This window comes from Misgurnus anguillicaudatus, chromosome 14, assembly GCF_027580225.2.
Source record: "Misgurnus anguillicaudatus chromosome 14, ASM2758022v2, whole genome shotgun sequence".
NCBI classification, from domain to species: domain Eukaryota; kingdom Metazoa; phylum Chordata; class Actinopteri; order Cypriniformes; family Cobitidae; genus Misgurnus; species Misgurnus anguillicaudatus.
In genome coordinates, this window is record NC_073350.2 from 34,045,740 (window position 1) to 34,060,369 (window position 14,630).

The following is a 14,630-nucleotide window of genomic DNA, read 5'->3' on the forward strand; positions in this document are numbered from 1 at the left end:
GTGATTCTCGCGAAATTAGACTTATGAGGTGTCATGAAACATTTTGATAAAAAAGTAAATGCTATCAAAATAAGAAGCATACAGTTACAAACATCTCTTCATGTACTATTTTGCACAAGATTTCAAATGACATCATACAAATCAATTTTGTTGTTTTTTCCACATTTAAGTTGAACATTTTCATTACCACAACGTGTCCATGACTAGATTTGGGTTCTTTGACATGGAAATATTTATAATTAAAAAAATAAAAAATAAAAAAGCGTCAGTGCATGTTATACTATAAACATTTACAGTAAAGAAACATGTGCTATTTGGTGATCATTGGTAAATGTAGAGACAATAATAATGAATATAAATGTGTCAAATACCAATTTTCTCATCCTCCGCAACAATTTGTAATCATTATTTAAGCCCTCAAGGAACTAACATTTTCAAAAAAAAAAATGTTGGAAGGGACATAATTGACTGTGACACTCAAGATGGCTACCAGGTAAGCAGTTCTTATTTTTTCTTTCCAGATAAAAGTTGACATTTTGTCTGTCATAATTCCCTAGACAACTTTTTAGTTCTCATTACCGAAACATGAGTTTATTTAATGTAATATCATGTTGCGGTAATGATAATTTTTGATAATGATAATCTAAAAGATGTAAATAAATATTTTTTTCAAAAGCCTTTTCACTCGGATATATGTCAAGACGGGGAAAATACTTCAGTTAATTTTGACTTTAAATGAAACAAGTGAGAACTCTCTTAAGCTATAAAAGAGCAACAACATTTTCGACTAGATTTTCATTTTCCTACATGCTGTTTAAATAAAGCAGTCCTGTCATTTCGCCCCAAAATAAATAGAAATTGGTATAAAGACTCTGTGGAGAACTACTGTATAACAAAGCTCGGTTGATGAACCCTCCCAGGACCATTTTGTTCTGATTAAAAAGCATACTTTTGTAGACGTGAGATTCAGCGCTGTTTGAATTCTGAGAAGCTAATTAAATAGAAGTCGATAAACGGCGACCTGCTGGGTCTTATGGATTCACCAGAGGAGAGAACGACAGCGTGAACTTAAATGGATTATTTGTGTAAAGTCTATCGGTTCATACTCATACGGCTAATAGCTCGGGTCAGGATGAAATTAGGCCCAGGGTTAAGTCGAAGTTATGAATTGGGGAACGGAGACTAACTAATTAAAAGTTTGCGAAGGATGCACGCTGATTGTAAATGACTTCGGAGGGTGCTCAAGCTGTTTGTGCTGTTAATTAAGCAAAAGAAGAAGAAGTGGCCGCTCAAATCATTACACAATGCAATTAATGCGATTTGCGAGGCACGCCGAGAGAACGACTAACAAGAGAACGCTGGCTCGGGTCAAAGCGAACGTTGTGATTTCTGTTTGTTTGCTAATGCATCATTAAAAGCGCAACAAAACCCAGTCGGTCCCCACATCCTGAGACCGTCTCATTGTTTCTATGGCAACACACCTCTGCCTAGTGAGTTGAGAGGAAAAAAACAGTCTTTCGTTGAGGTTTCTTTTAAGTTCCTGCTTCTTTGTGGATGAAATGTACGACAGCTTGGCCTGTAAATGATGGTGGAGATTGTAAAAACCCCAGGTGAAAGATTGGGATTGGAATACAAAAGCAGAGAAAGAAAGGAAGAGGAAAAATCTCAGAGGGAAAATCTTCTCATCTCGGTGCGTCTTTGACAGTCAATTTACATCTGAGAGAATCTCGCCGAGTTACGGCTCGCCTGGCTCGGCTTCCCGGCTCTTTGTAACGGTTACGTGAAACTTGTATTTATATCTGAACTGATAATCTGCACTACAAACGCTCTTCAAAGAGCCACGTTTCTTTCAGGTGACTGCACAGTGGAACGTTTAATTGGAAATGAATCCACATCTCCAGTTTCAAGATAGATCATATTACAGATTTGGAGTTAGATGAGTTAAAGAATGACCTCCGGAGAAGCAACTTTTTAACACGTTAATTGTTTCGTATCTCGGCACAGAGGGTCAGTGAGTTAGAAGATCAGCTCACCTTCAGCAAGCTGTAATTGAGGGCTAAGACCCCTCGATGCCTCCAGAATTCGTAACCTAAGATGGCAATATGTTGAAAGAAAATGGGAAAGCCTATCAATCTCCTGAGCGAGATGGAGATATCTGGAACCTGCATGAGAGCACGAAACATTGAGAGCCGAAGAGATCACCTCATTTACACCGTGATTGGACTTGATGAAGTGCTCCTCACTTTTAGGAGTCCCGGTGTAGTTAACGCGCTCTCCGTTCAATCACCGCAGCTCTCAACCCGTAATAACCTGCTTTAATCCTTACTGCGGTATATCTGATGGCCTCGGATGAGAGGAAAGAGGCCAGAAGCCTCTGTGCGGTGATCAACTTTTCAACGAAGGCCATCAGGGTTGAGCCATCCACCTGAACGGCCATAAATGCTGTTGGAATGGTTTGGAGAGGGAACGTTTTTGAATGAAGGTCTCATAAATTTAGACAAGTCCTGGGAGCTCGCTCGTAATAAGGCACTTTAGTACTATCTGGTGACCGGTATAGAGAAATAACTAACTGGATGTAGTGAAGTTACTAACTTTAATGCATTTCTCAGTAGTGTGATGGTAACACAGCAGATGTCCTAATTGTGCTTTTATCAACAATCAAACAACTGCAATGCTGAAAATAATGAAAACATTGCTGCAAAATATGTATGTACATGCAAAGTATGTTTTTACATTTTTTGTATAAATTAAGGATACACAGACACAAAATATCTGTGCCGATACTAATATTTGTTTACTACCGATATTGATAGGGCCGATAGTTTTGCTTTTTACTTCTTGTTTCAAAGTATTATGTTCTGAAATCTGCCCAAGCAATTTTGATCGGCAGGATATCATCTGCCCTGATCATCATCTGTTTTTAAAAATCAGCTGATTTTCGATAGTGGGAAAAATGCTTTTATCTGCCGATACCGATTATAGTCCCACATATCAGTGCATCCTTGGTGTAAATGTGTCTGTTCAAGTTTAATACCATTAGCTAATGTTTACATTACACATGTAGCATTTACAGTATTTGAATGATGTAGCTGCTATTAAGATAATGCACTATTTGATTAAATTTGAAAAACTTTATTGATCACAGATGGAAATAAACCAAGTAGTATAAAAGTAATAATAAATAAATCATAAATAATACATCAAAAAATACAAGTCACAACCAATGGCAGCCGATGACATCTTTTTCGAGGGCGCACAATCCGAAGCTCTTCAAAACGTCATGTGGGGGCTCGTCATGTGAAGTGTGTGTTCTGCTGCGGAGGCTTCGGAGGGGTTTATGATAAAAGAAACACTCACATTTGTCACATTTGCTAATCTTATGTGTAATCAGAGTTTAATGTTATGTTAATATCTTGCGAGTAAACGTCAGCATCTCTTTTATTATGAACCCCTTCGAAGCGTCTGCAGCAGGCGCTTATTTTGACATGACGCATGATGCACATAGGTTCGCATGACATGCCGAACACATATTTTGACATGATGAGCAACAAGCAAGACACCCCGAACACATATTGTAAATTTGTGCCCCTCGCAAGAGAGGTCACCAGCCGCCACTGTATCACAGCACAACAACAATTATTTGTCCAGGATCAATTTCGCAAAGCATTAAAATTTAAAACATCCATATAATCTATCATCTTGTATAACACTGGTTATACAATCTAACAGCAGTTGGTAAAAATGACTTCCTACACCTCTCTTTATTACAACAGGGATGAATAAATCGTTTGTTATGTTCTCTCTTTGTGAAAGCAGTCTGGAAACGTGGTTGTAAGTGAAGGTGACCTGTTTAAGGGAAGCAAGGGGATTGCTTCCCCAAGAAAAAACTGAAAGTGAGAGAGATGGAGGAAGGTGAGGATCATGGTTGCCTGGTTACTGATGGATGCTGAGCCGTGGTACAACAGCCCACTTTAAACTCACTGTGTACACAACCGAGAGAGGAACAGTTGTGTGAAAGTGGTTGCGTGATGATGATGCTATTCTGGGCTTCCTTCCACATCTCTGCCTCCACTTTGATGAAAATAGAATTTAAAAAAGGGTTTTGAAAAACTTAAGCCATAAATAGGACAAAATGTGCTTTTCTCTGTGTTTGATGCTGAGGTGTGAATATTTGAATATTAATGCACACTTGCTACACAATGTCATTTTTAGCTGTATGGTTTCATAAAGAACCTTTACAATCTGAACCCACACCACATGATTTACCATCATGTTTTTCCCACTATCAGCTGATTGCTTAAAAACTGTCGATGATCAGGGCAGATTAAATCCTCAGAATTTAAGGGACAGACTTTTTCAAGATGTCAAATAAATCTTTTGGGTCCCCCAGAGTACGTATGTAAAGTTTTTGCTGAAAATACCCCATAGATAATTTATTATAACATGTTAAAATTGCCACTTTGTAGGTGTGTGCAAAAATTTGCCGTGTCCTTTAACATGCAAATGAGCTGATGATAATGCAAACATTGATCACCATAATGGTGGTTTGTTGGAATTGAAACTCAATTATTGTCTCTCTCTTGGGACCCAATTATAGCACTTAAAAATGAAAAAAGTCTGATTTTCATGACTATCGGTATGTGTTGGTATCGATAGATGTCATTTTCTTCTTCTTCTGCCTTTATTTCTTCACGCCATTCCACAATCTATGCCTATATGTCATTTTAAGTAATCAAATATCGGTATCAACACAAAAATATTGTATCATTGCATCTCTTATAAAAACTATTGTCCAAGCTCAGAACTTTATAATATATACAAATACCAGTAGGCGACAGACTAGATTAAAAGTCCCTAAACTAATTGTAATACAAAAGAGTTAGACTAATGGTTTCTTTATCTACAATAACATGCTTGGCTGTGTTTTTACATTTTAAAGCATGGCTTCAATACACTGATCCACTCATACACTTTCTCAAGCATCGCATCTTCGTCAGTCTGGGGAACAGTGATGACAGCATGAGAATATAGAGACTATTTTTACTTCAGCATTCATTATGCAACGTGCAAATGTTGTTATCGCTGTACACATTGTAGTGATTGCTGTATGAATTGGCTCGGTGGATACAGGAGCGCTGTGAATACTAAACATTAATGCTATTGTGGATGCAGGCTGTATTTAGAAAGTCGGCCATGTAAGCAAATTACTCTGATGTCTTACAGGGCACAACTCCAAAAACTCTCTATTGACGACTTATCAAGAGGACGGTCTTATCGAGAAACCGTGCCGGTCGGTCAGGGGCGATGACGGTGCCCTCGGCCCATGAGTTTCACTGGCAGAGCCTGGCTTCTCTTTCCAGTGCCCGCGTGTATCACTCGTTGGCTGATGTCGGTGGGCAGCTCTTTATGGTAGGGGGTTGCGATGCTTCGGGTCGACCCACCAGCGCTCTTGAGCGCTACTCTCCGGAGGTAGACCGATGGATAAGTCTTCCTTCGATGCCAACGCCGAGAGCAGGGGCTGCAGTGGCTGTCTTAGGCAGACAGCTTTTGGTGGTCGGTGGAATGGGAAAGGACCAGCGCCCCCTAAAGGCAGTGGAGGTGTACAACACAGATGAAGGCAAATGGAGGAAGAGGTGTTCGCTTAGAGAAGCATCTATGGGACTTGCGATCACTGTTAAAGGTAGATAAAAACAGAAGAATGGTAATTGCACTTGGGGCTTAAGGTGTTCCCATTACACTTTTTTAATTTGACATTTCCAGAATATTCATCAAAAGGACGTTTTGGGTGGGAATTGCATTTATGCATTTGTCAGATGTGTTGACTTGTGGTGAATTAAAGTTGTACTTTTGGTCCCTGGGGCTGTACCATTTTGGTAAACATTTGGTACCTTTGAGGTACAAATATGAACTCTTTTTGTGTACTTTGTGAAAGGTTTTTGCCACAGTTAGAGCTAAGGACCATTTATTCTTACATATACTGTAAAGCTGCAATGCAAAAATGTGAAATTCATATTTGAAAAATATATCAGTGTTATGTTAAATAATGCAATCATCTCTTTAGCACCTTTCCTCCTAGCGGTCAATTTGCTTTTAGCCTGTCGGAAGGATATTTAAAGGTGTTATTTATTTACAGTGTGTTTGACATTTAAGGTGAAAGAAAGAGTAAAACCTTTCATTTTATTCATTTCAGATGGCAGAGCTCTTACTGTTGGGGGAATGGGAGCCGACCTCCTGCCCAGAAGTGTTCTCCAACAGTACGACCTTCGCAAGGACGTTTGGGCACTGTTGCCGCCCATGCCCACCCCTCGATACGACACCAGCGTCTGCCTACTGGGCTCCAAGATTTACGTGGCAGGTTTGCTGACAGCATCCTTGTGTATCTGTAATCTGTCCTTGTGCATAATAGAGGATTTTACTTTGAAAATACACTGCATGTGGGTTTACCAACTGTAGAGATATATTTTTGGGAGGATCTTGTGAAAACGGTCCCCAGAAGTTGGTTAGCTAAGTCTGAACAAAACTTTGGAGATGCCCTTAAATATTTTTTATTTACAAAATAGCACAACATTATTGTGTATTGATTGATTTGTTTGTTTGAAGGCGGCTTCATGTTCATGTTATTATATTGAGTTCTCATTTGGGTTTCATGTAAGTATCACACTGCAAAAAATGACTTTCTTACATAGTATTTTTGTCTTGTTTCAGTAAAAATATCTAAAAATTCTTACATTAAGATGTATTTTCTTCATGAGCAAAATGACCTAAAATAAGTCTAGTTTTAAGACAAAATATATATACAATTTTGGCAAATTTGTGCTTAAAACAAGCAAAAAAAAAATCTTCCAATGGAATAAGAATTTTTTTTCTTGAATTAAGTGTTTATGAAAAATTTTAACTTATTTTAGGAAAAGTTTTCTTATTCCATTGGCAGTTTTTTTTCTTGTTTTAGGCACTTATTTACTTAAAGTTTATATTTTTTTTCTAAAAACTAGACTTATTTTCCTAGGTCAGTTTGCTTATCAAGAAAATACATCTTTATTTAAGAATTTTTAGATTTTTTACTGAAAACAAGACAAAAATACTAAGTAAGAAAGTCTTTTTTTGCAGTGCAGCTTACTGCAAAAAGTGATTTTCAAGAAAAAATTATCTTAGTATTTTTGTCTTGTTTTCAGTAAAAATTTCTAAAAAATTCTTAAATGAAGATGCTTTTTCTTGATGAGCAAAACAAAATAAGTCTTGTTTTTAGACCAAAAAATATCAAATTTAAGTGATTTTGTGCATAAAACAAGCAAAAAATCTGCCAATGGGGTAAGCAAATAAATCTTGAACATTTTTCTTAAACACTAAATTTCAAGAAAAAATCAAGAAAAAATTGCTTACCCCATTGGCAGATTTTTTGCACAAAATCACTTCAATCATTTTGCTCATCAAGAAAAAGCATCTTAATTTAAGAATTTTTAGATATTTTTAACTGAAACAAGACAAAAATACTAAAAAAAAATTCTTGAAAATATTTTTTTGCAGTCTGTTCAAATACATTAAGAGTATGGAGCAGGGGCAGCTGGTGACTTCTCTTCCGAGGGGCGCGAATTCAAAGTATGTGTTCGGAGTGTCATGTGCGTTGCTTGTCATGTCAAAATATGTGTTTGTTGCTTCATGTGAACCATGTGCATCATGCGTCTCGTCAAAAGTGCCTGCTGCACACGCTTCGAAATGGTTTTTGATAAAAGAGACGCTCACGTTCCACATGTTCACAAAATACGCGCAAGACACCTTTTACGAAAATTAACCATGTTTTTTTTTTGTGGTAAAAGTGTTGTAAAAAATGTTTTAAGTGTATTGATTACTATTAGCAAAACCATGGTTGCAGTAGTGGCCGGTGACTTCTTTTTTTGAGGGCGCACGATGCGAAGTTCGTCACAACATGTATGTAGCTTGTCATGTGTGAGGTTCCTTTTTTCAAAATATGTGTTCTGCTCATTGAGAGATCCTGTGTGTATCACGTGTTTTGTCAAAAGAAGTGTCTGCTGCAGATGCATCTAAAGGGTTTATGATAAAAGAGACGCTCGCATAATCTCATGCGTAATCAAAGTTTACTGTTAAGGGTGTGTCTTGCGTGTATTTTGTGAATGTGAGCGTCTCTTTTATCATAAACGGTTTTGACACGTGTGCAGCACGTGATGCACACAGGATTTCTCGACGCGCAGAACACATCTTTTGAAAAAAGGAACCACACACATGACACTCCGAAAACTTATTTAGAATTTGTGTCCCTCGGATGAGCAGTCACGAGCCGCCACTGCAATGTTGTCAAAACCATGGTTATTTTGTGGTAACCATGGTTTTACTACAGTAACCATGTTTTTTTTTTAACTGTAGTAAAACCATGGTAAATTTCCTAAGGGACTCGCTTAACAGTAAACTCTGATTACGCATGAGATTAAGCGAGTATCTGGCAAACATAAGCATCTCTTTGATCATAAACCCTTTAGACACGTCCGCAGCAGGCACTTATTTTGACAAGACACGTGATGCATATATGTTTACATGACGCACCGAACACATATTTTGAAATGATGAACAACAAACATGACGGCTAAATAAATGTTGTGATGAGCTTCGCATCGGACGTCCTCAGTATAGAGCTGTAAAATTACTGTAGATAACCTGAAATAATGTGCATTCGGGTAAATAAGACATGTTTGTGTTCATATTAAAATTTTCAGTAATATTCTGAGCTCAGTTTCTGGCATTGTTAAAGGCGGGGTGCACAATTTTTGAGAAACGCTTTTAAAAAGAGAGTCGGGTTGAGAATTAAAACACACTTGTAGCCAATCAGCAGTAAGGGGCGTGTCTACTAACCAACATCGTTGGGTATGTGTGGGGCGGGTCTTGGGCTTTCAGAGATCGTGCACCCCGCCTTTAAGATCTCTTCTGAAACTTTAATGAAGACATTTGTGAGATTTCTGGACAAGATAAATATGATTTTAATCTCATTAATGTCCTGGAGAAACATTAAAGAGATCTCATCTGTGATTTTTCTTTCTCATGGGTCTGTATCTTCAGGTGGACGTCAGTGCAAGCGTTTGGTGAAGGCTTTTGAAGTCTTTGACATTGAAACCCGTAGCTGGTCTACTCTACCCAGCCTGCCCTGCAAGAGATCTTATTCTGGGGTGTTATGGGACAGCGCAGGGCGTCTCTGCTGGTTAGGAGGACTCAGACAGGGAGGAATACACCAAAGTTCAAAGTTTACCAAGAACGTTAACATCTTTGACACCAACCAAGGTACGATTGCACGACGTATCGTTAGCGCGTCATAAAATCACATTCTTTCATTTAGTTTTAAAAAAGTTTCAGCTGTTTGCTATCTGCAAAAAAAGTATGTTTCAACACAAAAAAATATATTAGTAATCACTGATAACCGTTCTCTTTTATTTGATTTTTTTCGGATTAACTCCGAAAAATGGGGGAGAAAGATACAAGGTCTGACAAAATGTAGAACCTGCTGAAATGAGTTATTGATTTCTCTCCAGGATTTCTCGCTTTTTCTTCCCCTCCATCGTTTCCGCTCAAATCTGATCATTTCTAATCAGATTCAGCAGATGGGAAAATTGCACAGACTTTTTCAGCCCCAAGGGCGATACAAAAGTTTCTCTCCTCCGTCCGTGGGCAGAGAGGAGGTCATCTTCAAATAAATGAACATAGTACAGTAGTGTATGAATCATTTCTCCTTTTATAATTATTCCATTACTAGGGCATGTGTCTGTCAACAGGTGCATTCGTGAGGGATTAAGCCCCGCTATCTAATTTCCTTCTGCCCGAATCCGCCACTGGCAATAAAAGCCCTAGTGTACAAGTCTCCCAATCTAATATAACTAGGCGATAAGATCTGGAGATGAGGGTGGGGGCGTTAAATGATGCTATTCAGAAGCGTATTGTCATCCCTTATCCATATCTCATCCTGATAGATAGATAAGCCCATCTGTTCTTTTGTCTTAAAACAGGCTGTTGCGGGGTATAGATATATCCTGGGAAAATCCCATTTCGAACGCAAGATGGATGTGCTTTTTATTCAAGGACTTATTTTGACATGATATACTTGCTAATTATTCAGGGGTAAACCCAAGCACTGTATTTCTACCTTAAAATGTTATGCAGACTATAAATAATACACTTTTATTGTGTTGTTCTTTCTGAATGCAAAAAAAAAATATTTTCATGCATTAGGCAGATGCTTGTATCTAAAGTGACTTACACTGTTAAAATCTTTATGAAACTATGTTCTTCTAATCTATGGCAGCGTGAAGCATCTTTATTTTTAACAATGTACATTCAAGTTAAACATTATTTTCATTTTATTTAGCTATGTAAACATAAAGTAATACATTTTCAATTTTTACAAACAGATTAAAGGTGACATATCATGAAAATCAGACTTTTTCCATGTATAAGTGCTATAATTGGGTCACAGTGCTTTTATCAACCTAGAAAATGTGAAAAAGATCAACCCAGTAGTTTAGTTTTGGTAAATCATTCTCTGCAAGCATGTGAAAAAATAGCTCATTGAAAGTTGGCTCCCCTTGTGATGTCAGAAGGGGATAATACTGCGCCTTAATCTGCACTATCCAAGCACAGCACTGCCATTTAATGCAGAGATCAGCTCATTTGCATTTTATAGGACACACCCATAAACAGCACATTTTTGCTCACACCTACAAAGTGTACAAACTTCACATATGTACTCTGGGGACACAAAATATTTATTTGACATCTTAAAAAAGTCTTTTTTTGTGCAAATTTTTAAAGTAAAACAACAGTACTACTGTAGTTGTTTTGACAGCATCATTACTGAAATCTACAGAAGAGTTTTTTGGTCAATGACAGAGCATTGAACACCATGGACTGAAATCAATATCCTGTCCTTAGCTGACAGACCCTTCATTACTCCTGTTTCCATCCTGATTCAAATCGCCAGATTCACAGTCAAACATCAATAAATGATTTAGTTTTGGGAAAGCCTGAGAACTCAATGAGCTGCCCTGTGGCTACATCCCAACTTAAACAGAACCTCATCAGTAACTGATCTACACCGACACCAACTCTGCATGACACCCAAATAGTGATCTTCTTGTGCAATAGATGAGAGACTCAGTTACACTGTCTGACATTATAATGCAATATACCTTAATAATGCATATTAAACACAAAAACTGTGTGAAATATATGAAGAGTTCAGATGCAAAAGCCACTAAGCACCACCTCTGTCAAAAATGAGACAATGACATTGACTGAAATCCCATGGCACAAAATATACAGTATGTGACGCGTGCTGGCAAAATGAGTCAGAATGAACAAATTTTCAAAAATTAGTTATTTATATTTTGACATTTTCTATTAAATTTTTTTAAAACGCTGTATGATTTGTTGGAATCTGCTAAGAAAATGAGAAATAACGGAATTACACCTGTTTGAAGTTCATTGAGTCAGCAAAGTCAGTTTTGAGAAAAATCAAGTTAAAGATTTTTGCAGTTTACGAGCAAAATCACTGCATTCATACCTTAAAATCACTGGTAAAACTAATAGATTTAGCACAAAAAGTCAAAATCAATATCTATAAGAAAAATATAAGTTGAATTTTTTTATTTATTTTATTGTATAGACAGCTTTAAGATATACTGTAATGCAAGGATTTAATATAATGTTACACATCAGATATTTTCCCCAACAGTTAACCAAACATTCATTTAAAGGGACTGTAAGTAGGGTTTTAAGTGTTTTATTAATCAAAATCAATGTCTTTATTCATAAATATATCCTCGTTGGTGTCAAATGACTGATCTGTCTTTTCTTTATAAGCTTAGAATTTCTTCTCTTTACTAACATTGAACGGGTAAGTCCAAGGAGGCTTCCATATCGTTCTGCCGTATTGATAAACCATAATAGGAGAGAGGGACAAAAAGCACTAGCCTACCAATGTGTTTCCACAACGCGTTTTCATACAAAACACGTGAACCAGCTGAAATGGACAAGGAGATCAGTGATTACATAACGGCTACCGTAGTTGCAACACACAATTGGAAAGGCGAGGCGCTAGAGAGCACTGTTTGTTTGAATGCAAAATACAATTCCACCACTAGATGGGGGAAAATCCTACTTATTGCCCCTTTAAGACATAACAAATTATATCTGTGTGAATTCTTGTCAAAATAGATATTTTTAAAGCTGTAATTCTGTGTATGTGTATATATATCTGTCTGTGTACATGCTTCAGATCTGTCAGTCAGCGCGAGGAAGATCGGTTTCATGTCTTATCGCTTTTACCATCTCTTTAAACATCAATCAGGTCCCGAACTTTATATATCTTAACTCTTTCCCCGCCATTAATGAGTTATCTCGTCAATTAAGAGAAAACGTTTCCCTGCAAATGACGCTTCTCTGATGAGTTTTTATGGTAATCTGTAATTCTGCTAATATCCACTAGATCTTACCCAATTTATAAAAAACAATTTAATTAATTTTAAAATCTGTGTATGCTTTGATCATCGTTCTGAATCTGATGTGTAACAAAACACCTTCACAAAAATGCAATTATTTCAGCTTTTTCCTAAAAATGTTGTATTTTTCAAGAAACATACCCATATTTAAGAGGTTTTTTTCCCATTTTGTTTGATTGTTTGTTTTATTGTAGGCTATGTTTGAAAGCAGAGTGTCTGTTCTTACATCTGATATATTTGTACACTGCAAAAAATTATTTTCAAGAAAAAAATCTTGTTTTCAGTAAAAATATCTAAAAATTATCAAATCAAGATGCTTTTTCTTGATGAGCAAAACGACCCAAACAAATAAGTCTAGTTTTTAGACCAAATATATCAAATTTAAGTGATTCTGTACATAAAACAAGCTAAAAAACCTGCCAATGGGGTAAGCAGAAAAAACACTAAATTCAAAAAAAATTCGCTTACCCCATTGGCAGATTTTTTGGGTCGTTTTGCTCATCAAGAAAAAGCATCTTAATTTAATCTTAATTTTTAGATATTTTACTGAAAACAAGACAAAAATACAAAGAATTTTTTTCTTGAAAATCATTTTTTGCAATGTATGTTTATAAATTTATAGAATCATTTTTCCTGGAAGGCATTTTGTAAACTTTTGTGAAAATCACAGAAAATGCTGGTCGGCCACTTTTTTAAAAAAGCCTGGTAGGGAATGAGACTTTTTTAACATCAAGTCCTGCACTCTATTTTTTAATTCCTGCATGTTTTAAAACCGAAACCAAAATGTCAGGCGTGCATGTGGATGGAGACGCATCTTTGTATTAGATTAAGCATTTAGGAAAACGTACAGCTCTCAGAAAATGTACAAATAAAGTTCATTTTAGATGTTTAATGACTATTTATAGCATTGGGATTGCTAGAAGAGGGCTTAATGTACTTATTTTTATGAAAACCTCAATTTCTACCAAAATCAACATTTATACATTATTTTAGCTGTAGCTCAAAATAACTCGTGCGCATTCAGACGGGGTCACGTATGTTTACGCCACATCTTATTCAGCAAAGTCCTCTAAGTGCACGGCGAAAAAGCTTGCATTTAAAGGGTTTTGCTTCATATATTTGTTTATTAAGCTGTGTTTTGTAGATATTGTTGTATATTTATAATCAACATTTCTTTCTCATCTACAACCTTTAATGCATTTTCACATCTGAGGCTCAATGCCCTCAAATGCTGTCTGGGTAGGGAGCACACTAGGAAAACCTTATTATGTAGTGTTTTAAAACAGTACAGCTCAGAATGTAAACACATTAGCAGCCTTCAGTATTCAACAGCTGTTCCTGCATCTTTGCCAATGATTGTGCTTTTGGGCAAATTAGGTTGACTGAGAAGTGTAAATAATATGCCAAATTAATGTTCTACATCTGTGAAACACAAAATCTGAGCCGCAGCGACTTCCTTTTCAAAGCAATTAAAGTGTTCGGCTTCGGTAATCTTTTGAAGAAATGGTCCGTGCATCTATTACGGCAAGCTATTGGCTTAGTTATTAGACAGATATTATATCCCGCAAATGGAAAACAGTCTGTCAGCTTTAATCGACAAGTATGCCGACTCTAATCTGCAGGAAAGTTTCCTATTTGTGACTCCTCTCAAAACATTTTTAAACACATCTTAGCAAAAGCTGTCATGAAATCATACGTAAGCCTGTTCAATTTATGTCACTTCTTGTATAAATCTGACTTGATCAAGTGCGTAATTATGTTCAATGTCAAAATACATTATCTTATCCTAGTTTAATGTGCAAAGACTAATAAAAGTAAGCCATAGGTAAATCAACTATAGCTCTGGTGCTTTCGAAACATTGCTCTGTTTAAGAGATGTTAGCATCTATGGCATTGGATCAGTTTTTTAACCAGTGGCAGATGAATAAATGCCACCTTTTGGTGGCGCTGTAGTGCAAGACACTTCACTGTATTGTTTTACATACGTTTTGTTTTGTAGGATTGTGGCTGAAATCAGAGGACACCGTACCCTTGAAAACTAAGCGAGCAGACTTTGCCGCAGCAATAGTTCGAGGCAGAATGATTGTGGCAGGAGGTCTGGGTATGTGAGCTGTACCACAATACATTTTTGGACTG

General features: G+C 36.8%; 1 protein-coding gene across 4 annotated transcripts in view; it reads left to right on the forward strand.

The window, feature by feature from the left end:
* klhdc8a (kelch domain containing 8A) overlaps window positions 1-14,630 on the forward strand; it is a 55,092-nt gene that overhangs the window by 38,356 nt on the left and 2,106 nt on the right. For 2 of the 4 annotated variants that reach the window (XM_055184688.2, XM_055184686.2), the window contains exons 2-5: window positions 5,224-5,680; window positions 6,191-6,355; window positions 9,067-9,285; window positions 14,494-14,595. In XM_055184688.2, coding sequence (XP_055040663.1) covers window positions 5,305-5,680; window positions 6,191-6,355; window positions 9,067-9,285; window positions 14,494-14,595 — 862 coding nt within the window. In that variant the 5' untranslated portion in view covers window positions 5,224-5,304. Of the gene's footprint in view, window positions 1-1,433; window positions 2,707-5,223; window positions 5,681-6,190; window positions 6,356-9,066; window positions 9,286-14,493; window positions 14,596-14,630 lie in introns of those variants that run through there. The other 2 variants (XM_055184687.2, XM_055184689.2) reach the window with 2 other exon arrangements.